This window comes from Macrobrachium nipponense, chromosome 2, assembly GCF_015104395.2.
Source record: "Macrobrachium nipponense isolate FS-2020 chromosome 2, ASM1510439v2, whole genome shotgun sequence".
NCBI lineage: Eukaryota > Metazoa > Arthropoda > Malacostraca > Decapoda > Palaemonidae > Macrobrachium > Macrobrachium nipponense.
The window spans coordinates 101849553-101873027 of NC_087201.1; the positions used below are offsets into that span (position 1 = coordinate 101849553).

At 39.6% G+C, this 23475-nt stretch overlaps 1 protein-coding gene across 6 annotated transcripts in view; it reads left to right on the top strand.

The window, feature by feature from the left end:
* Positions 1-23475, top strand: part of LOC135220850 (uncharacterized) — a 125520-nt gene that overhangs the window by 50439 nt on the left and 51606 nt on the right. For all 6 annotated transcript variants that reach the window (XM_064258410.1, XM_064258416.1, XM_064258415.1 and 3 more), the window contains 3 exons: positions 886-1402; positions 1871-2110; positions 2296-2391. In XM_064258410.1, the coding sequence (XP_064114480.1) occupies positions 1046-1402; positions 1871-2110; positions 2296-2391 (693 nt within the window). In that variant the 5' untranslated portion in view covers positions 886-1045. The remainder of the gene's footprint in view (positions 1-885; positions 1403-1870; positions 2111-2295; positions 2392-23475) is intronic.

Here is a 23475-nt window from a genome sequence, read left to right on the forward strand (position 1 = left end):
TTTTTTTTTTTTTTTTTTTTTTTTTTTTTTTTGTAAGTTTATCAGGCTTCCATTTAAAAGAAATGTTTTGACTCCTCAGTGTCAGGTTTCCCCAGAGAAGTGGGTTTACGTATTTGTGCCAGTTGGCTGGTCTGTTTGTGAACAGGATGACGCAAAAGGTATTTTGTGGATTTTTATGAAAATGTTCAAGAGAGGAAATAGGCTGTAACGTTTGAACTCTTAGGGGTTTAGTGGGTAATGGGAATTCAACTTACATCTCATTTGTTAAACATACTGTACAAGTGGAGTCTGCTGAGCGAGATCAAGGTCATACTTAGATCTCAGTCAAGGGCCAGAATTTTATTTAACTTAGAGATAATTTCCTGTTTGTTGTGCAGAATCCATAAAAATGCCGATGTTCAGATGAGGTCAGTGGTCAAATCCGAATTTCACTATGCCCACACCTTTCGAACTACGAGATACATTTTCTATGCAGAGGTGCCACAGTCATTTGGCCAAACTGCAGACTCGGAGCTTGAGGTCATAGTTAGGAGTCAGAGATCAAAGGGAAATTGATCTCTCTCTCTCTCTCTCTCTCTCTCTCTCTCTCTCTCTCTCTCTCTCTCTGTTCGTTAAAAAAATTAATATGCAAAACAAAATGGAAGGAGTTTTGGACAGGATTGGTGAGTTGGGAAGGGACTTTTGACTGGCGACGGGTGATTAGATTCATGGTGGGAGGCAAGGAAATGCAACATTGTGGAGAGCAGAAGTCTTGCCGAGGTTTTCTGTCCAACTTGACGCATTTCATGTTTGCATTTTTTCGAATGAATTTTAAATTCCGAATGAATGTTTTTCAGTGGTACCAGATGAATTCGATGAAATCTAAACTTTTCTCTTTGGTTCCAGATGAATTTGTTGATCTCGGCTGTGGTGGCGACGTCGGCGGGTTAGCCATCTGAAGAAGTGGCAGCAGGAGCAGCGTCAGCGTCGGCATTGCTCGCATGCTAGTTGGTGGAGGCGGTGTTTGGTGGTGTATGACCGTCGCCGGAGTGACGAAGTCTTCGGTATGGTAACCGGATCTGGATCCAGCGGGGACTTCCGCATCGGTTCGTCTTCGTCAGCGCATTCCGCGTCTTCGTCAGTGCTTCCTGCCCCCAACAGCCTGCAGTATGGACCGTCGAGCACTCCTTCCCTGCCCTTCTTCACTTCCGTCAACCCAGCCCTTCCTCAGTCCACGCCAGCTGCTTCGTCGTCGTCCACAGATGATGATGGCAACAGCTCTTTAGCCAGGTTGGCCGGAGAGACTCTGAGCAAAGCCCTCTACTCCTCCATCCGAGATATTTACTGGAGGATGACCAATTACACCTGCCAGGCCAACTGCTCGGGCAGGGGCGAGTGCCTCAACGGCACCTGTTTTTGCCTCGTAAGTCAGTCAGTGATCACGAGCAGCCTTTTCTTCTGCTGCGATTCTAGTTTTATTTTTAAGCACTTTTAGTTTTTCTTAATAGGGTTTTCTCTTAAGCGTTAAGGAGTAACAGATTTTTTTCCCTACATAAATGTCTAACTTTCCTTTCATCTTCACCGTTTAGTTTGTGCAAGTTTAGAAGAGTGAAATTGAGCATCCTTTTCATAGTTGTCTTTGTTGACATCTTTATATTAGATTTAAAAATTGGACAGCTTAACTTGAGCAGCTTAAATAAAAATAGAACTCTTCGTCTGTTGGTCACCATTAGTTGTAAACTCGTTTGACACATTTATATTTTCCTCGTATATTTATCCAGATAGCATAAGATGTTCAATTGGATAAGGAACAAGCTTATGATGAGTGTCATTCTGTCACGTTACCTGGTCTTCGAGTGAATGCTGATGCAATGCTCTATTCTTTCCACAGGTCCAATACGAAGGGGACACGTGTCGTGACCCCAACATGGCATATTTTATATCTTTCGCCACCGTCTTTTACCTGATTGCGGCCGTGAGCTTAGCTCAGCTGGTGGTATGCATCCGGGCAGAGTACAGCCGTCAAAAGACGCCCAATCTCCGAAGGGCGTGTAGGGTAACCAACCAAAAACTGCTCTACGTCATAACCTTTATTGCCGCTACTTTAAGGGGCGCTTATTTCTCGTCGCCTGTAAGTTGAAATACCCTACTGTTGTTATTGAGAAAGATTATGCATTTTGATATAGCAGTTTTTGTGTACAATGTCACTCCGTGTTCCATACGGTGTCAAATTCGTCAGTTGCCTTCACACCTATTAAACCTTTATCCTAGTAAAACTTAGAAAGTAAAACTATTCTTCTTTTGTATTATTTCCAGGCTAATGCTGACTTGACCCTGGCAGCATCTTTTATGAGTTCTTTCTACCCGATTATACTCACCGCGGGGTCGCTCATCGTCTGTTTCTGGGCTGAGGTGAGTACAGCATTTATTTTCACTCATAAGTCAGAAGATAGCTTAGCGTAAGTTTATTCACAGAAAAACGTTAGTGTTTGACGGACCGCTAATCTCTATCGAATGGACATGTGATATCTGGATCCTTTCAGGATAGTTTAGTTGAGTAGTTGCATCTTTAGCTTAGTTTCTTAGAAAATGTTTTACAAATGAAATCGACCTCAACTCCTTTTCACATCCAAGCGCTGAAACTCGACCTTGCTTCTGATTCAAGGGTCCCCGTGACCTCATAAATTAGAGAGCCGGTGCATAGTCATGACACGAGAGAAAATATATGAAGCCTCTTCTACACTGTTCTCCCTTACGAGGGATTAGAAAGACGCTGGTTTCAGTTGCACTACGTGATAAGTAACGTAATATGAGAGATAGGACAGTTGTAGTTTATACATCGCCGAGATGAACTCATATTTACGTCAGCAATAAAATTTTCTATATAATGATATTTTTTATATTTGAACAGAGTAGTCTGCGTTCAAAGCTATAATTATTCGTAGCTTCTGCAGTTTTTTTTTTTTTTTTTTCCCACCACTACAAACCCCTCGTTAAATTCTTCGCTGTTGTCACCATTAGGTTTAGTAGTTTTGTTTGCTAAACGAATTAATTTCGGTGTGCATACGCTGTGCTTTCTTGGACTGGTAGTCATGTTTTGTATAATACGAAAGCTCTCTCTCTCTCTCTCTCTCTCTCTCTCTCTCTCTCTCTCTCTCTCTCTCTCTCTCTCTCTCTCAAGCCTTCGTGGACCTTATCCTTTAAATCAGGCGATTGGCAGTCCATGAATATGACGTTAGAGTGGATTGGTGGTCGCGAATTGAAGTCTTCTCATGAATTTATAAGATTAAATTATGCAAGTCAGATTTGCAACGTAGTAATGGCATTCTCGGCTGCAACTTTGGTTTAATGGTTAGAACTTTCACCGGAATTTTATATTTGTTTCAGCTAACTAAAACGTTGATGCTTTACTGTTGCAATATTAGTCCTCTAATATTAGTATACGGTTTTTTCTTTCTTTTTTTAAATTTTTAGCTGAAGCAAGTCTCACGTACGTTGTCGTTTTATGAAAAGAATTTACTAGTACTACAATGGTCTCTCCCTACACTTTGCTTTACAAATACACAGAAAAGTAGGATTTATCCGACTCGCATCTTGACTTTCACAAGATTGATTAACTGGTTGTAAGGATTCTCTCTCTGCTCAATGAATTTGAATGACGCCACAGACGCTAAGAGCGCCTCAGTGGCGTGATCGGTATGGTCTTGGCCTGCCACTTCGGTGGCCGCGAGTTCGATTCTCGGGCAATCCATTGAGGTATTAGAGATTTGTATTTCTAGTGATGGAAGTTCACTCTCGACGTGTTTCGGAAGTCACGTAAAGCCGTTGCTCCCGCTGCTGAATAACCACCGATTCCATGCAACGTAAAACACTATACAAACAAACAAACAAACTCAGACACTGAGGATTTTTTATAAGGAATCGGTTTGACCAGCGGTCGAGGCTGTCGCTCCGTTGAAAACACGTGTCATTCGTGATTGATATGGTTATCCAGTCAGAGTAATACACGTGTCTTATCAGCCCGATAAAGCACGCTTGGATGAATGAATGAATGTTTGTATGGATCGTCACGACGTCTTTTCACACCTACTGACAATTATCTGATGACAGTGAAAAAGAAAATGGCCTATATATATATATATATATATATAATATATATATAGATATATATATATATATATATATATCTATATATATCTATATATATCTATACCTATATATATATATATATATATGTAATAGTGTGCACAGTGTCGTTATTCCGTTCCAAAAGACAATAACTTAATAATACTTTAAGAAAAAGGCCACACGGATAATAAGGAAGAAAGGGAAAGTTAATAATACGATAATGATTTTTCTTAGTGAAGGGATTTTGTTACTCCAAACATTAGGCTTTTAGCCATTAGACATCTGGTTTTCATCTCCCCCAAAAAGCCTCTGTTCCGTACCAGCGAATTAGTGACCAACAAGAGATTATAGTCGACGAGGGATATCGCCCAGGCACCTTCGAGAAATTGGAAAACTACTCTCATTAGCGCCTATGACTAATCGGCGTTCCCTTTCGTGAACAAGGTCAGAGAGAGCCATCTGGCATACGTTAAAAGGAATTCTATGACCCGTTGTTAGAAAGAGGGAAGTACCAAATTCTTAAAAGCTCCACCCTCCCAAAGGTAGGCCTCTAGTATCGACGAATCAAAAGCCATGATTGTTGGTCATAAGACCAGCCCAAATGGGTATCAACGAATGACCTATGAGGTTACCAAGGCATACGCCCCTAAGAAGCCAGGAACATGAAGAAGGAGGCTATACAAATTCAGAGCCTACGAATCATTGTAAAAGACATGACAGGAAGGCGGTCTTGTATAATGTCTGTAGCCACTAACACACAAAAAGTCTTTCAGAAAATGCCACACCCAGTCAGAATCCAAAAATCCAAAGGCGGGGCTAAGGAGATTTCAACTGAACAAAAAGGCGAGACAGAGAGAGAGCAGGCAGAAAATGGGAGCAGAGAAAAAAAGGGGAACAGAGAAGCCAAGAGAGAGAACAACCGGGGAGCCTGATGGGAGAACGGCAGTGGCATGCAGTGAAACGAGAAAGACAGAAGAATCCCCAGAAGAAGAACAGGTGCAAAAGTGTGGTGTGCGAAGCAATCAAAGACAGTGAAAGTGACAATCAATACTCATAAAATTCCCTCGTGCCATATAGACTCGTAATTGCAACAAGTGCCAATTAAGTTTTATCAGTCCAAGAGCCCAGTAACTCAGAAGGTGGAAAACATGTGTAAGAACCCCTAACGAAGAATAAACTTAATGCAAAGAAACATATCAATTAATTTCTCATCCTAACAGAACCCCTTTACCTAATTCTCCAAAGTATAGCCTCCAGTGTCGGCACACGTTACCTTAGATCTGTGCAAAGAAAGTAAGTACCGTCACAGATTTATATCTATATATATCTATATATCTATATATATTCTATATATATCTATATATTATATATATATATATATATATATAAGATATATATATATATATATTCTTTTTAGAAAAACACTTTCTCCCAGGGGGGTTGGGGTGTCTTTACAGAACACCTCGAAACATGTGTCATTGCCCTGCTCGTCCGTGAAATGCTAAGTCGAGTAACACACACACACGTGTGTATATATATAATAAAGCCACAAATGTCATTTACTACTGAATTCGCTCTACCCAACGATATGGGGGGGGGGGGGGGGCTGGCATTGTTTGAACCGTAAAATCATCTTTATTTTTCATCGTTGAAGAAACGTAAGAGCATAATTGGAATCCTCTTGAAATGTTTTATCAGAATAACGGTTTCCTATTTTTGTCTACTGACAAAAAAAACCATACCCCGGGTAAAAAAAAAATATCCCCTAATATTATTTTTTTCATCGTAGAAGAAAAGTAAAACCATATTTGGAATCCTCGTTAAAAAGTTCTATATGAATGAAGCTTTTTCCACACTCAACAAATAATAATAATAATAATAATAATAATAATAAAGGAGTTAGCTTGGTTGGGTATCCGGATTAAAACGGTAACCCAGTTTAAAACCATCCCTATAAAATCTACACATAATTGGTCTGGCTTTTTCAATTCAGTCCAGTAGTTTGCCCGTCCATGGCGGACATTACATGCATGCATATTTTCACCATCAGCGTTATATTAAGATGTCACGGTGATGTGATAAAAATTCAAAATTCACTGTGTTTGTTTATATATATATATATATATATATATATATATATATATATATATATATAGTATATATATATATATATATATATATATATATATATATATATATAACGTTCTAAGATATGGTGGTTGCTGTTAACTGGAACAATATATATATATATATATATATTTATATATATATATATATATATATGTGTGTGTCTCTCTCCTCTCTCTGTCTCGTCAGCCAGGTAAAGAGTGGTTGGTTTTGCTGAGGCTATTGACACGTGCCTCCTCAGGATCTCTAGCGATGATAATTATGTCAGTCATCATTGATTGTTGAGTTCTCTCTCTCTCTCTCTCTCTCTCTCTCTCTCTCTCTCTCAGGGCAGCGATAGATTGTTTATATGCCTTTGTTACCAGAGATGGGTTTTCTATGTGGTTAATCTATCGGCATAGAGAAGTATATTGTTTAATGGAGAGATTTTGCATAGATATTGAGAAATTACCTTTCGCTATGTTTAGTGGTCATTTAAAGACCATTCATTATGAGGCGAAGTCCGAGATAGAGCAGAGAATGGGGCAGCCCCATTGAAATTTTTCCAACCATATTCATCTCTTGCTAGGAAATACGGGACAGATAAATTTTCTGTATTGTGACACTATTCAACTTTTTTCCCGTTTTGCAGTTTAGTTTTCTATATTGTGACACATTTTTTTTTCGTAATAGAGGTTGGTGGTTGGAATATATAACTATTGAAATATATAACCATCTATGAAAGCAAGTTCGCCTATGCTAACCCCCGTTGCTTCTGAACGTCTCTCAGCCTCCTCCATTACATCTCAAGTTGTAACTTGATTCCCTGTCATCTGAGGTCGTTATGGCAATTTTAAGATGGTTGACAAGCCGCAAAAGGCGGTATTGCATAATGGTGTGTTATTTCCATTACTTGAAGTCAAATGCTCCCATTAGGAAGATAGTTGTTTGTAAATTGCATTTTATATATATATATATATATATATATATATATAGATATATATATTATATATATATATATATATATATTGTTATTCCCTAGCAGCTGTTTTATTATTATTATTATGATTATTATGATTATTATTATTATTATTATTATTATTATTATTATTATTATTATTTCGGAAGTTGTTTTTTGCGTGGAAATTATGTTGGTATTGTTCATCCATTCTTCTTCGGGCTTACCAGTATTTAAAAAATGAGAACCGTGTTATGAAGAACTATGTTATGAGAGAAAGTTCCCAAGACCGGCCAGTATTGTCCAGAAAACAACTGAAATGATTTTCAGAGTTGCTTCAGATATCTGAATGTGTTTTTCGAATTGGTATTGTAACAAATTTCCGTTCTATTAACAAGACAGCAGTATAGATTAGCTCTTGGTTTCTCAGAAAGCAAATTTTCACTCGGACATCATTTATTCCTATGAAAGTATTATGACGGGAGTATTGGGATACAAGAGGTATTGACAGAATTTAAAATGCCTTTCGTTGAAAGTAGGTCTTGCATTCTGAATCATTTTTACCATCGAGAGGACCCGGCCACGAAACCCTCATGACTGCGCGTTCGATTTTAAACTACTTTCTAATTTCGGTCTCGCGCACGCGTGAGCAACATTACGGTTGCACTTGGGTAATGAAGAGAGAGAGAGAGAGAGAGAGAGAGAGAGAGAGAGAGAGAGAGAGAGAGTATGATACCCAACGTTTGTAATATCCCGCAAACTTCCATTCGAAATTTAGCTGATGTTTCAAGACCGGATGCAGCTGATGTATACGCACGCATTTGCTATCGCACATTCATTTGCCTCTCTCCGTATCTATTTTATATTTCCATTGATATGATAGTATAGTTAACATAATCAGTTACAATATAGGACACCGATTCCTTATAGAGGATCTGGAAATAAAGTTGAAATGAAGTTATTCAGTATTTACGAAAAGATATTTGAAAAATCCAGTACTTGTAAATAGAGAAGTGTTTACGTCTGAATTACCTTTAAAAATAAAGCAAAATGTAGAATATATATATACGGACATCTATCCGGTATTTACCGGCGTATTAAACACACTTTTTATTGTTAAATGTATTAAAAAAAAACTGCCCTGCGTCCAATGCGGCCGTATTACAGCGAGCATACTTCTGTTATCACAAACTTACGAAAAAGTGCGTAAGATACGTCGGCAGTTTAGCCGGTAAGCCATTTGCAATGAGTGTAAACAAAAGAATAGCGCCGCCTGTTGTTTATTTATGGTAAATGCTTTAGTTTGGTATACTCGCACATTAATTTATTTCACGCATAGAATCATACATTTTACCTCACAGTATCTCTTTAAAATATCTTTAATAAATGTATGATGAAACATCATTAAAAAAATATTTTTTTTCCTTGTAAAATAGAGGTGAGAGAGAGAGAGAGAGAGAGAGAGAGAGAGAGAGAGAGAGAGAGATAGGCGACGGGGTAGGATAAGATGAACGGGCTTTCATATATTGTTATATATTTCAGCTATCAGCCTGTTACAAAAATAATAATTATAATAATAATAATTTGAATAGTGTCACAATACAGAAAATTAATCTGTCCTGTATTTCCTAACCTGCGGCAGTTTGCTTCCAGCATGAGATGAAAATGGTCGGAAAAATTTCAATGGGGCTGCCCCATTCTCTGCTCTATCTTGGAATTCGCCTCAAAATGAATGGCCTTTAAGTGATCACTAAATATAGCGAAAGGTACTTTCTCAATATATTGGTAAAATCTCGTCTTTAACCTCTACACCTTTCTTGCCGATAGGTAAACCACATAGAAAACCCATCTCTGGTGACAAAGGCAAATAAACAATCTTTCACTGGCCTGAGAGAGAGGTTTTCCTACTCATATAAGGATCGGATAGACACGTTCAAGAAAATAGCATCTCACTAATGTTTGTACTTTTTGAGACTGCTGTCGAACGAGCAAGAGTTTCTCTCTCTCTCTCTCTCTCTCTCTCTCTCTCTCTCTCTCTCTCTCTCTCTCTCTCTCTCTCTCTCTCTCTCCTTCCTGGAACCAAGTGAGTTGTCTTTGTCTTTTATTTTCGATTACGAAACCATGAAGAATTGTCTTAACAGTTTCTTCTCCTCAGGGAAGAATAAGCTTTTTTTAAAGTGTGAAATATCGAAAGCTCTGTCAAGAACATGGTTTGCGAACAGTCCGTCGGCGACCTTTTGTTGCCGGGAAGAAAATAGAGAGAGCAGACCTAATGTAGAAAGTAAAAATGAAGAAGGGAAAGCTTGTTAATTCTTGATTATATGTCTCCGCCCACGTCACGAGAAACAAAGGCGTGAAGTTGTGCTGCTCCCTTTCTCCCTCTTACACTCTCTTTCTTCTCCCCGCCCCCCGCCCCCCTGCCAACCCAGCCCTTCTCCCTCCCGGCCATCCCTTTCATCCCTGGCATTATTTGTATTATTATTACGTCCCATCGCTGAAATACGTGGAGCTATTTTCATACCCGGAATAGCTAAGTGAGGGAAGGACTGAGGATTATGGATGGCGTCGCACATATCCGAATGATATTCGGATAGTTTTTAAGGTTTTCGAAAATAGACGATGACACTCACTTCACTGGAGGAAAAGTCATTTAAAAAGACAGCGTCATGAATTGCTGGCACCAGGAAAGTCAGTAGTAGAAAGACTCGCGCGTTGTGGAAGTTGAGACACGACCACACTTATTTTCATCATTCCTTCCTCGAGGTCCGATAACATCTCGGCTTCGACTGCGAAGTCTAAGAATGAAAGCATGACTTTTGCGAGATCCAATTTGTCGAATGTTCCTTTTGAGACTTGTCAGTTTCACTCATAAAATCAGTGAAGGTGTAGAAAAACGCAAAAGTAATACTAGTTCTCAGTCAGACTTCAGTTGTCACTTCCTTGATGACAACTGACAACCTGCCGCGAGGGACTAAGTAATTAACCGAGACATGGGAAGACGCTCTCACAGCTTCCGGGAGAATTTGATTTAATCAGCTTCTTGGACTTCTGCTGAGATGTTTAGTTTTTCATCTGCTTCTTCTTCTTTTTCATACTGTGATCCAAACTTTTTACATGATTTTCTGTATGAATCTGTGAGCTTTACTATATGTATGTATTTATACATCTATATTTATCATCTGTATTATCATTCCAAGAGAGAGAGAGAGAGAGAGAGAGAGAGAGAGAGAGAGAGAGAGAGAGAGAGAGAGAGAGAGTCAGCATGCATTTGGTCTAGAATTACCAGCTAAACTTGGGATGTAAAAAACGTTGGGTGCCATTTCGATGTAATCTACTATTTCACTCACTCCTCTCCTTGTAATGAATGGCTTCCGCATGGTCCAGTTCCAGACGTAAGTTCTTACCGATTAGAATAGATTTATTATCCGCACAGCTGCCACCACTGCGATTAAACTGCATTATTGCGTAGTGGTGTTCTTTACTTTGATATAATCGCTTCATTGTTTGTAAGCCATACTTCCCGGTTGCCTTTTTCCACGTTGATAGATGGTTGGTTAGTTGTTATGGATGCTTTAATGGTTATTTTGAAAATAACGAGTTATGAGAAGAAGCATTTTGACTACTCTTTTTTAACGTTGAAAAATTCCGTAGCTTGTTTAGTCAAATCTGGCTACAGATTGTGCTGTGAAGCTTTGAAACCAAAGCAATTATGTAAGGAAGGACAGTGGCCCCTTCCCATTTATACTTCAGTACACGTGTACCGATTACATGACGCATTTGAGATGCGGATACGTCAGTGGTCCGTGTTGTGCCAAAGCATGACGCTTGTTATTTCCCCATTTGATATGCAGATTAGTATATCAGCTCTAGCCACCTCCTGCTTCCTCTCCTGTCCCTCGTACCTGCCCTCCCCTGCTTCGTCTTGCTTCTTTCAGGGGCATTTGTGTGTGTGTGTGTGTGTGTGTGAATTTTCTGCTGGCATTTCTAGCCCTGGCTCTTACAAGGCTTCAGTTTTAATTGATCCCCTTTGCTATCGCTTAAAAGGTTGCGATATCACTGGGTGACCAGAAATTTGACTGCTCCTTTTCCTTCATTTGGAATGAGATGGGTGATCTTGATGTTGTGGGCTCGTGATTCGCGCTGAGTATACCGTTGCTTGAGCCACTTGTGATCCTGATCTTCCCAGTGATGGCCTGCTACGGGCAACCCACAGGCTTTTCACGACTCAGTCCTGTAGCGTTATGAGTGTGTATGTGTCTATGTTTGTGAGTTACGTATGTTGTTGAATGATGTTAGCTGTTTGGTTGCATGAAACGTGGGCCGTTAACATGTTAAATCCTCTCTCTCTCTCTCTCTCTCTCTCTCTCTCTCTCTCTCTCTCTCTCTCTCTCTCTCTCTCTCTCTCTCCTTGGACGATGTTCCAGCTTCGTTTAGTCATGGTGCAGCTCGTTTTTTCGCTGTCATTGCGTATATTACCGTCTTCTCTCATTCTTTGTAAATTACAGTATGTCCTTTTCACCATCTCTCTAACGCGTTTTCAAACAATCTTATTGCATGGTTGGTGAGTGTCATTGCAAGCAAGGGAAAAATTAAGAAGAAAATAGTTAGGAGAAGAACTATCCTTGCTTCCACACTCCATATTGAGAAACCCAGTGCAGACGGCAACGTGCATTGATGAAGATAGTCGACTATGCCAGGGCTTTTGTCCGGATGGCCTGACCTGCAGGAGTCCGCCCCTCTTCCATTTTCTTCGGGGTAGTTGAGAATTTGGTGTCTAACAGACGTCATACTTGTCTGTCCAACTTCGTGGACAGGAAATGCTGATTGTATGCGGGCGTTTTTGTTTTGTTTTTGATTCTTAAAAAATCTTTTCTGGGCATGACACATTTTTGAAGCCGTCTAGACTTTCATCTTAAAAATATTTTCTAGACATGACACTTGTTTTTTAGACCATTTTGGACTCTTCATCTAAGAACATTTTTTTTCTATTCATGACACAATCGTTTTTGAAGCCTTCTGGCCAAGTTCATTCGCTGTTGTGTGCGGTAATAATGATTGTGGAAATGTCCCGGTGACAACACTTCGTTTACGTTCAGCAGTAGAAAGTAATAAGACGTTGCTTTTTAGATTTACGTCGATGTTTCTGATCAGAAATGAAGTGCCACGACTTTGTTCTTCATGTTTTGCTCTTCATGTTTTGTTTGAGAAGGAAGAGAAGACAATTTGAGACAAAAAATCTGGGCCTTCAACTTTCATATTTCTACAAGGACCTTTGTATGACGTCGTCTTAGGTTTTGATCGTGTGTTGCTAAGGCGGTGCGGGGAAGACGAATTTGAGTAGACTTTGACGTGGTCTCATCTGTGTTACGTTCGGTATTTCCAATTGAGTTGTCCCCTCTTCTTTGGCTTATGTTTATTTTCTCTCTCTCTCTCTCTCTCTCTCTCTCTCTCTCTCTCTCTCTCTCTCTCTCTGAGGTTATAATACATCATATCTCAAGCTGTATTTGCTTCCTGTATGGCTGACTTCCGTTGGCATGGTCTCGGAGACTAGACAGCTTGGCTCTCTCTCTCTCTCTCTCTCTCTCTCTCTCTCTCTCTCTCTCTCTACGGGAGTTGGATGGCCATGGAGAGATGGTATCTTGGATGTGGGAAGAGCTATAGAGAGAGAGAGAGAGAGAGAGAGCGCGCGCTTTGAGTGGGGGGTGGGATTGGTGTCGGGATGTGGGTGTGGGTGTAGGCGCTGGGTGGTAGAGTGTGTTGAGGGGTGGGGAAGGGGGAAGGCAGAGCCGAGCATTGATCCAGGTGCAGCTGCACCGACCGCCACGGGTACACATGCACTCGACTTCTTGGGAGCTTTTAGGGGGAACTCGTGTACTCTATCTAGGGGAGAGGGGACCCTTTACGGAAGGTGGTTGTAGGTGGCTCTACCAAAAGCTTGCAGTGCTGTTACTATTATTGAAATTTAAGCGGAGGTTTTGTCACTAAAATATTCTTTGCCCATTTAGTTCACAATTACCTGAATAACGCAGGAACTTTTGCTTGGTTAATGGAATTGCCATGTGTCTGTTGCTGCCTGTGTTGTAATTGCTACCTTTGGAAGACGAGTTTAATAGTTATTAATAAAGGTGTTGATAAGAATTTCTGGGAAAAAAATAATTCTCCTGGAAACGTGTTCTAGCGCACTGAAGACAAGCTCTCATTCAACTTCCCGCCCTGAACAGTTCAGTTCTTCCGAGTTTTTGTTGTCTTTTAAATGTTATTTTCTGTACTTTATGGTATAAGGTTTTTAAGAGTTGATTGTTTTTCATTTTTAGTGAGCATATGAGACCTTCGACTAGGGTTGACAGGGTTCTAAGATTGTCATCATTATCGTAAAAAGTTGTAGAGGCTGTGGGTGTCAGTTGGGTTAGTGAAGTTGAAAGTACATAATAGTACTGAATTTCTGATTTTAAGGATTACTCTATTTTTATGATTGATGATGGTGGTACTGTGGCTGTGGATCCTTTTTTAGATTTTTGGTTGTCATCCAATCATTGGAGCTCATTTGAAGTAGGTCATTGTGTCAATGATGCTTTTGAACCGGTGTTTCTTTTAGTGTATTTGGATTATCGTGATGTGAATGTGAATGTTGCAGGAAGATTTTAAGTTATGGACGTTGGCTGGAGATATAGGTATTGTGGATACTAATGAAGTGTGTGTTGTGATTTTTGCGAGTCATTTTCAAGTTTCGATTGTTAACAGGGATCACGGAGGTTGCGGTCGAGGGAGGTTACTGAACACGTAATGGAAGCTATTCCTGCTTTGCGTCATGTTGGTCTCCACGACCTCGGATCTGTGAGAGTCGCAAGGAGGGCTCGCACCGTCTTTCGCTTGGCTTCATTGTTATGCTCTCCTCTCTCTCTCTCTCTCTCTCTCTCTCTCTCTGTATTGTTGCGAGGTTTGTAGATGTGAGCCGTGTCTTTGCCTTCCCCCGCCGCGGGGTCCTTCCCCTTTTCGTGGGTCTCACCCCTCAGTCCTTCCCGGGGCGGATCTCTCGCTTCGTCATATCGTGATAAGGATCTTTGGTCACTGGGTCAGTCTGGTCTGGTCCCAGGCTTTGTATCTGCTTTGTTGACACAGTCCTCTTTTTTTGACCTTATTTCATTTAGTGTGATGTTTCATTTTTTTTCCTGTGTAGCTGCTTGTAACTAAAACTTATTTTGAAAAAAAAGCCGAGTTTTTAAAATATAGGTGATTATAATCTTTAAAATTTGTATGTTCATTTGCTTTAAGTTTATGGTTGGTTGCTTCAGCAGAGTTTTTAGAATTTAAGAACAATTACATCGTGAATATTGAGGTAAAGTATGTGTACCCCGTTGTAATAAAGTCATTGGAATAAAGATTTAGACTATATCAATACGCTTTAGATCGTCTTAACGTTTTGTCTGCTTGCTGAGTTTTGCATTACGCCCTCTTCTGCCCCGAGGAAGCCGTCATGTAATTGACGTATTGTCTGTATGGCTGTGTTTTTATATTTTTATAGTTTTTTTTTTTCATTTATTTCAGTGTGTATTATGCAATTCTATAACTTTTTATGAGGCGGTATATCAGTTCTTTCTCTCTTTGGGTAGTTTGGAAATCTTGAGGCGGCCCTTGCCCTCGATCTTTTCTTAGGGATGACATTTCTGTCGTCTCTTTTCCACGGTTTCTCTTAAAATATATTTATGTCGGGTCTTATATCCTGTCAAAGGTTTGTGTGTGTGTGTGTGTGTGAGTGAGTGTGTGTGTGTATGCTCTGAAGGCAACGAGTATTTGCGCAATTAAGAGTCATTATTCACTGTTGTTCTTACGTCATAAACGTTTTTTTTTTTTTCCTATAGTCTGTCACTTGTAAGTGGTTGTATCATTTCTGTCAGTATTGGGAAAAATTATTGATTTACTGTTGAGAACTCTTGGTTAAGACCTACTATTTACGCGGTGGTGTTTCTCAGTCATGTCTAAGTTTTCAGTTTGGTTGATTGCGCACACTTTTTTTTAAGTAGTTGTACATACTTTCAATGTGGCGATAATTTTGCATTTTGTATCCAGTGAATTAGCCTTTTATAATTTCATTTTGAATCTTGTCAACTGTTTCACTTCGTAATCTATCAAATAAGCAGTTTCTGTGGTGTAAGAGCACGAGTCATAATTGTTATTGATATTGAATACACTTGCTTATCTCTGATTTTATAACGACCAAGACTAATTGCTTATTTATGGTTTAACTCTTTCTCAGCAGTGGAACATTACAGAGGACTCCTGGCGGATAGAAAAGTTTCAGCAGTTGTAACTCGGAACATTGAAGTGAAGCTCTCGAGATCCCTATCGTTTGCCAATGATGTCACGGAAAAACTAACATTCTGTGTAGGTAGACCTTTTAAAGCGATTTCTTTTTCTTTCTTTCTTTTATCTTTAGAGAAGCTAAATCTCTCTCTCTCTCTCTCTCTCTCTCTCTCTCTCTCTCTCTCTCTCTCTCTCTCTCTCGTGCGCGTGGGCACCCCCCCTCCTTATATTTTCGCCTACCGGTTCTGGAGCGTACTCACTGATAGATAATGTGCGCATGCACTTGTACGCATGATTATGTGCTTACGTGTGTGCTAGCTCGCGTGCGGGCGAATGTCTTAAAAACGCTTCAATGTATGTAAAGGAAAAATTGGGAGATATTTGTTGTCGAAACAAATCAGACTTAATAGATTAGAAAATGACAAATATTGACTTGAAAAGGTGAATTTAGAATGGATTTTTTTCAGTAAAAAACGTTAGCAATTTACTTCTTTCTTCATAGCTCCATTTCAGTGGAGCGATTGATCTCGAATTCCGTCACTTGACATTTTGGATGCCGGGCATCTTAAGATATTTTTTTGGTGCCAGAACATGTTAAGTTATTATTATTATTGGACTATGAGTAATATTCTCATTGAACCTTTCCCGAGAGAGAGAGAGAGAGAGAGAGAGAGAGGAGAGAGAGAGAGAGAGAGAGAGAGATTCTACGCAGCCTACACTGGTATATATACGCAACACCGTTTTAGATCGTTTGAAGACACTTGACGAACAATGAAGACCACTTGTCACTGCCATCTCAGGCGTTTGTGAAAGTCCTTGATGCCTTAACATGATTCTCTCTCTCTCTCTCTCTCTCTCTCTCTCTCTCTCAGGAATAGTTAAAAGGATCAGGTTAGTTAATATGACTCATAGTCCAATTAATAATGACATTAATACTATAATAATAATAATAATAATAATAATAATAATAATGCGTTCCATATCGGACAAAATGGGTTATAACTCCTGTATCGCATGGTTATTTTTCCATTTGTGTTTTTATGTCAAGTATAAGTTATCTTGCGCTATCAGTTCGTTTCCTAAGGCTTCTTCAAGGTAATCACTAGTAACTCCCCGTAGGGGGTATTGCCGTCAGTGCACCTCACGTGGTGCACCGTAGGCATTACTTAAGGTACTTTCCAGCGTTCCTTCGGCCCCTAGCTGCAACCTCCGTCATTCCTTTATCTGTCTGTACCTCCGTATTCTCTCTCTCTTCCATCTGACCTCCCACCCTCTTACTGTCAGTTTTCCTGTCAGCGCTGAAAGACCTCATAGATCCCAGCGTTTGGCCTTTGGCCTAAATTTTATACTCCAGTCCAATCACTAGTTTCTGGCAGACTTGCAGGGATAACTTTAGTTTTGCCATTCTTTGTCATTGGCAAAAAAAACACCGAATTGCTTGTAATCATTATTTTCCCTAAATGTCTTAAGTGTAAGTTGTTCTTACTTTGCCCTTGGATTTTGCAATCATTTGCAGTGTTCGTCAAGTGAGTCAGATGGAGGTCAGGCATTTTTCCATGAAATAAAATAGAATATCTTTCGGCCTTTGACCGACCAGCATTCTCTACTACTACAATTATTATTATTATTATTATTTTTTTTTTTTTTTTTTTTTTTTTTTTTTTTTTTTTTTTTTTTTTTTTTTTTTTTTTTTTTTTTTGCTCTATCACAGTCCTCCAATTCGACTGGGGTGGTATTTATAGTGTGGGGTTCCGGGTTGCATCCTGCCTCCTTAGGAGTCCATCACTTTTCTTACTATGTGTGCCGTTTCTAGGATCACACTCTTCTGCATGAGTCCTGGAGCTACTTCAGCCTCTAGTTTTTCTAGATTCCTTTTCAGGGATCTTGGGATCGTGCCTAGTGCTCCTATGATTATGGGTACGATTTCCACTGGCATACCCATCCATCCTTATTCTATTTTCAGATCTTGATACTTATCCATTTTTTCCTCTCTTTCTCTTCAACTCTTGGTGTCCCATGGTATGCGACATCATGAGTGATACTTTCTTCTTGACTTTGTCAATCACGTCACGTCTGGTCTATTTGCACGTATCACCCTATCCGTTCTGATACCATAGTCCCAGAGGATCTTTGCTGATCGTTTTCTATCACTCCCTCAGGTTGGTGCTCGTACCACTTATTACTGCAAGGTAGTCTGATGTTTCTTGCACAGGCTCCAGTGGAGGGCTTTGCCACTGAATCATGCCTCTTTTTGTACTGGTTCGTGCAAGTGCCGGGCATTCACTTGCTATGTGGTTTATGGTTTCATTTTTCGTATTGCACTTCCTACATATGGAGAGATGTTTATTTCCGTCTATCGTACTTTGAACATATCTGGTTCTTAGGGCCTGATCTTGTGCCGCTGTTATCATTCCTTCAGTTTCCTTCTTTAGCTCTCCCTCTGTAGCCATGCCAATTGTCATCGCTGGCTAGTTCTTTAGTCTGTCTCATGTATTGTCAGTGCATTGGCTTGTTCGTGCCAGTGGCTTGTTCTGCTTCTCTGTTCTTTCTGCTTTCTCTGTCTCTATATTATTATTATTATTATTATTATTATTATTATTATTATTATTATTATTATTATATTACATTCAGAGTGGATTTATTTTCTGATTATCTCAACAGTTTCTTCGAAATTGGAAACTGGCTGGAATCTTGTACAACGAAAGTTTGAAAGCCCTTCTTATGTGACCGCTTCCACCCCCACCCCCCACGCCCCATGTCCGTTCAATGCAAAAGAGAAGAAAATTGTTGTTATTTTCCTTGATAGTCAGTCCAGCAAACACCAACTTGTTATTTTTTTCTCCAAAAGTGAGTTCAGCGCACCTTTGTTGGGAGATGACACCTGTCATTGTATTTCATTTCTTATGCATTTTTAAAATTGTGGTAAATTTTGCTATTTTCTGTTGTCATTTTGGACCAAAAGAGATACGACACACTTCACGTATTGTTGCACCTAAGGTGAAGCACGAATGAAAGCAGAGATAGAAAGTGCGTCATGGAGAGGGAAGTCAAGTCGTTGAGAAAGGAACCGGGGAAGGAGGGAAAATGAAACTTAACGAAAGGAAAGGAGAATGAATCATGAAAGATGCTAATGAGAGGAATGGAAGAGGAGATGAATATTCGGTCGGAGAAAGCTGAAGGAAGGGTGGATGAAATGATTGCCGACATGGCAGAGAGGAAATATGAGACAGACACGGAAATAAGAGTTTGAAGGAAGGAAAGGAAAAAAAGGGCAAGAGTTATAGGCAATGGCAGACTGGAAGGAAAGGGATGGACGAGTGTTCAAGATACCTGTATTCGTCATGTAATGAGGGTGAGGATATGAGGGAGGATGTGTCAATGAACGGGAGGTGTGAGGTAGGATGACAGACAGGAAGCGCACAGGAGCGTGGACGGACGGACGGACATCCGAGGTGTAAGAAAAGTCTTGGTTGCGGAAATGACAGAATCCCCTCAGACAGACCTCTGAAATGGTGTGTTGTTTGTATTGCTTCTTCTTGTCTTGTTAGTATTGTTATTGTTCTTTGTTGCTGTAGCAGGGCAGTGATAGAATCTCGGAGATCACCGAATTATAATCTATCATACAGAATGTTTTTATTTTTTTTTTTTTTTGTGGATACATGCCTGATCGGATATTAATGTTGCCTATAGCGTTATCTGTTTCAGCCGGTTGTTCAACTACTTGTCACAAATTTCAATTTCAGTTTCAATTTCTGCCCCTTTACTCTTTACTACGCTTGCACATTTCATCTGACTGTGAGTCATTAATAAGCCGTGATTAACAAGAGAGATTGAAATATCATTGTGGTTGTGTTGGTTTTCTCTTCCCTTTCACCTTTCTCGGTACTCCTCCTCTCTGGGTATGGCGGTCGTAGTTCCCTCATCATCATCGTCTCGTATTTTACTGTCCTTTCATAGGGAGATTGCACTTTTACATGAATTTGATATGCGCTCTCTCTCTCTCTCTCTCTCTCTCTCTCTCTCTCCTCTCTCTCTCTCTGTGGTCTCAATGTAGAAGTCATGAAATTGAGAGTAATGCTAACGCCTCGCACACTGTATGAGCTTTTATAAGCGTCAAGAACGATCGTCACCTTTTGACCTGGAGGTACTGATAGTTCTGATTCAGAAAACACTTGTACCAGAAAGTCGGGAAGTCTTCTAAAGACGCCAGTGTTGACAAAGCGCCGTCGTTCAGGCGTTGCTGTGGAAACTTTATTTTGTTTACACCAACCGTGCGACGCCCCGAGATCCGATGTCCTTTATGTCGGCGATAATGACAACATAGCCTTCTCCTAAGTGAGTGCGTGTTTATTCTTAAAGGGGAGAGGGGGGGGGGGACTATCGATCCACTAACCGCATGACCTTGTTTCCTCCAGCAGCGTAAGAGGAGCTAAATGGTCCTGTATGGTACCTTAACTTAGGATGAATTTATGGAGGTCTGATAGTCTCATTTCTTTTCGATTTCTGTCACATTATCAAGTGATTAACCAGGATATCATTTACTTTTCGGACAAAAGAATTGTATAGGATAATAATAGTATACTTCAAATAATGTGCGCCATTATTATTACTAATTATTATTATTATTATTAGTTATTATTATTATTATTATTATTATTAATTAATTAATTAATCATTCTTGGTGCTGTTGAAAAAAGTTCTAATAAAACCAGACCTCCTCATTAGCCGAGGGTTCCTAGATGAGATCGAATCTTTTGGTTCATCATAACTGGAATACCGAGTCGTGTATACATTGGTGTAGCGTGACCAGGTCCTGAGCATGTTGGAATCTTAATCCTCCCAGCAAAATAACGGTAAGCGGTGGTGTATGTTATAACCCCCACCCCCCTGTTTTATTTTTTCAGCAACCATATTCTGTTGAGATGCCTTAATGTTACACTCCCTAGTGCCATAGTCAAGTATATCTTTCACTATATACTCTGTTTTTTTTTCATCTGTCCATCCGCCTGTGGTGTTTTTGTGTAGTAACACTGCGTCCCGGGCTTTAGATAGTTACGCTAATTGTAAGTTTTAGTAAATAAAAGGATATCTGTGCGTACATTTGTTAACGAAAGTGTTTTAAAATAAATTACTATGCGAATTACATTGTTAATATTCGAAATTAGGTATATTATTTAAACGTTTTGATTGTTAAGCTGAATGTAACTATCTAAAGCCCGGGACGCAGTGTTACCATACAAAAACACCACAGCATAGACAGACGAAAAAAAAAAACAAAAAAAAAACAGAATAACTTTTTAACAATAGAAACATATACCATTATGTAGGCAAAATTACTTGGATCTATATTGAGGAGTGCCGTTCCATTGTAAAAATGTATGACCGAGGAGGAGGCCCTGAGTTTGTGTCTGAAAAAGCAACAGTAAATTGTCTCAGATATATTAGGTTTTTGAGCAATCTAATACTGAAGCAGACCTGCTTTAAAAAATATAGATAGAAGAAATGGCGGAATAAGAAAGCGGAAGGAGGGCTACGGGATTAGTAGTGTTAGAATGCTCAGTCATGAATTCATAAAGGTGACTTGAGCTACAGATTTCCTTTCTTTGTCTAAGTGCGCGTTTCTTCCGTTCTGTTTGACCTTGCCCGGAAAGGGACAATTTTAAACTTGTGCCCTATAGAGGTGGTTAATACATTATATATATAATATATATATATATATTATATATATTATATATTATATATATATATATATATAATGTGCTGTATAGAGGAATAATTTAGAATTTTAGCGACTGGAGAGTTTTTGTGTTGCAACTTGAATTCTGTGTGAAAGTAACCTTTGGTGGGTTTGTTGGGCATTGCGGGGGGGGGGGGGGGGGGGGGGGGGGGGGGGGGGGGGGGGGGGGGGGGGGGGGTGGGGGGGGGGGGGGGGGGGGGGGGGCGAATGGAGCTGTTTGGAGATATTACTCGTGTTGTAGGAAAGTATGTTAGTATATATGTTAAAAATGTTTGTTACTGTTGGTTGTATTGGAACTTTTCATGGTTTACTTAAAACCACAGTAAAACCCATCATTGAAATTTTGCAGTATTTACATTTAAAATCACTGGTGACGTTGTTCCTGTGAATCCCTGAAGCATCGGACATCCATCATATAAATTTAATGAGGTATTATACGTAAATCATTTTTGCTTGCTTTTATTAGGTTTCTAATGATATATATATATATATATATGATATATATATATATATATATATATATATATATATATATATATTATATATGTGTAGGTAGGTATTTGTATAAGAATATTGGGCGAGCATCTGTGGTAGCGCAAGACTAGCATGGTGATTTTTGTGCATTTGGCCCATCCCAGATGATGCGGTTAAGAATGACGGCATTGACTGCATTCTCCTTTTCTGAGTAGCGTCTTTCCAACTCTTCAAAGGAACGCGGCTTACTGGTGGTGATCTAATAAAGGTGAGCTCGTTCAAACCTGAAATTTAATTTTACGTCACAATAACAATTTTCGTGAATTCCAGTACAAGGTATCGAGCTAATTAGAGGAAGAAGAAAAGGAAAAAGTAGCCATTTTAGGCTATCATTATTGGTTCTTATTCCCTCCCAGGGAATGTGATTGCAGCTGTTGTGTGGGTAAACTACAGATTGATTGAGCTCTGCGTTTTATGCCAGAAGGAAAAAGGCAAAGCGAGAAAATCCCAGGCCCACATCTTCCACCGTAGTTGAGTGGGTGAAGGAACTGACCAAGCACCTGGTCGTCGCTGCATCTATCAACTTCATTCAAGACTTCCATTTGGCAATGAACACAAAAGACTCTCTTCCTTTCACATGAAGCTCTTTCACATGCAAGCTGTGTTTTGCAGGTGCTATGGCAGGACACCTGCTTGTTACATTTGTGGAAAGTGGTCCCACTTGAATGTTCTGTTTTTTGTTCGTCCTCGTTGGTTTGCTCTCGTGGACTCAATGAAATGTTTGCATAGTTAACATGACTTGTGTGACCTTGGATAACGTCAGTATAATGCATCGAGGAAGTGTCGAGTTCCATCCGTTCTAGTGTTCAGACTTTTGTATTTTTTCTTTATTTTTTTTTAGGTGACTTTCAAACTAATAAACGAGGGGAGGTCTTTGTGCTGCTTCCGTTTGTCGAAATTTGCCTTCCTTTTGCATAGATCTGCTTGTGCGTTCGAGTCGTACGTCTTCGATATATTAAAGTTGACTGCGTGGATAAAATTGAATAATGACCATGCTCCTATGGCTGGGAAGTTTAAGTTCCTGTATATGCTGTCTCCGGTATGTTTGACAAGCTTTTAGGTGGGTGACCGCCAGTGGTGTCCTTGGTTGTTGGAACATAATCCCTTACACATACATGGATTACTGGCGCTGGTACATGCGGCTTGACACTTCCCACGATGGATACACTCTTATTGATAGAAGTTGCATAGCTGTGCCATATAATATATATATATATTATATATATATATATATTATATTATATATATATATATATTTGGGTGTATGTAAGTTATTCCCAAAATATAATATAGTGATTTCGATATTGAACCGGCATTTGTAGGGCCCTTCTTCGGCGATTATTTACGAGACAACCACACACACATATCACATACATAGTACACAATACAAAAATCATCTATTTGTTTTCCTTAAATTCCATTTCAAAATTCCTTATACACCCGGAAAGACTTTGTTGTTCGTTAAAAGAACTCTTGGTTTCTAATTCTTTGGTATCTGGTTATGAATGTGCTTTTGTGGTTCGCTTTTCAACATCTTCCAATCCAGGTGCATTAAAAACGGACGTATTGGTTGGACCTCGTAATTACTATTTCCTTTCCCCTTGGACGTCAACCAACTGTCAGTATTTAAAGACGGGATTGGCGTATTAGCTTTTGTTTTAGTTTCCTCGCAAGGGAAAGAAATATGCGGTTGCCTCCGGCCTTGTAAGAAGAGGCACTTGTATAGGTGATA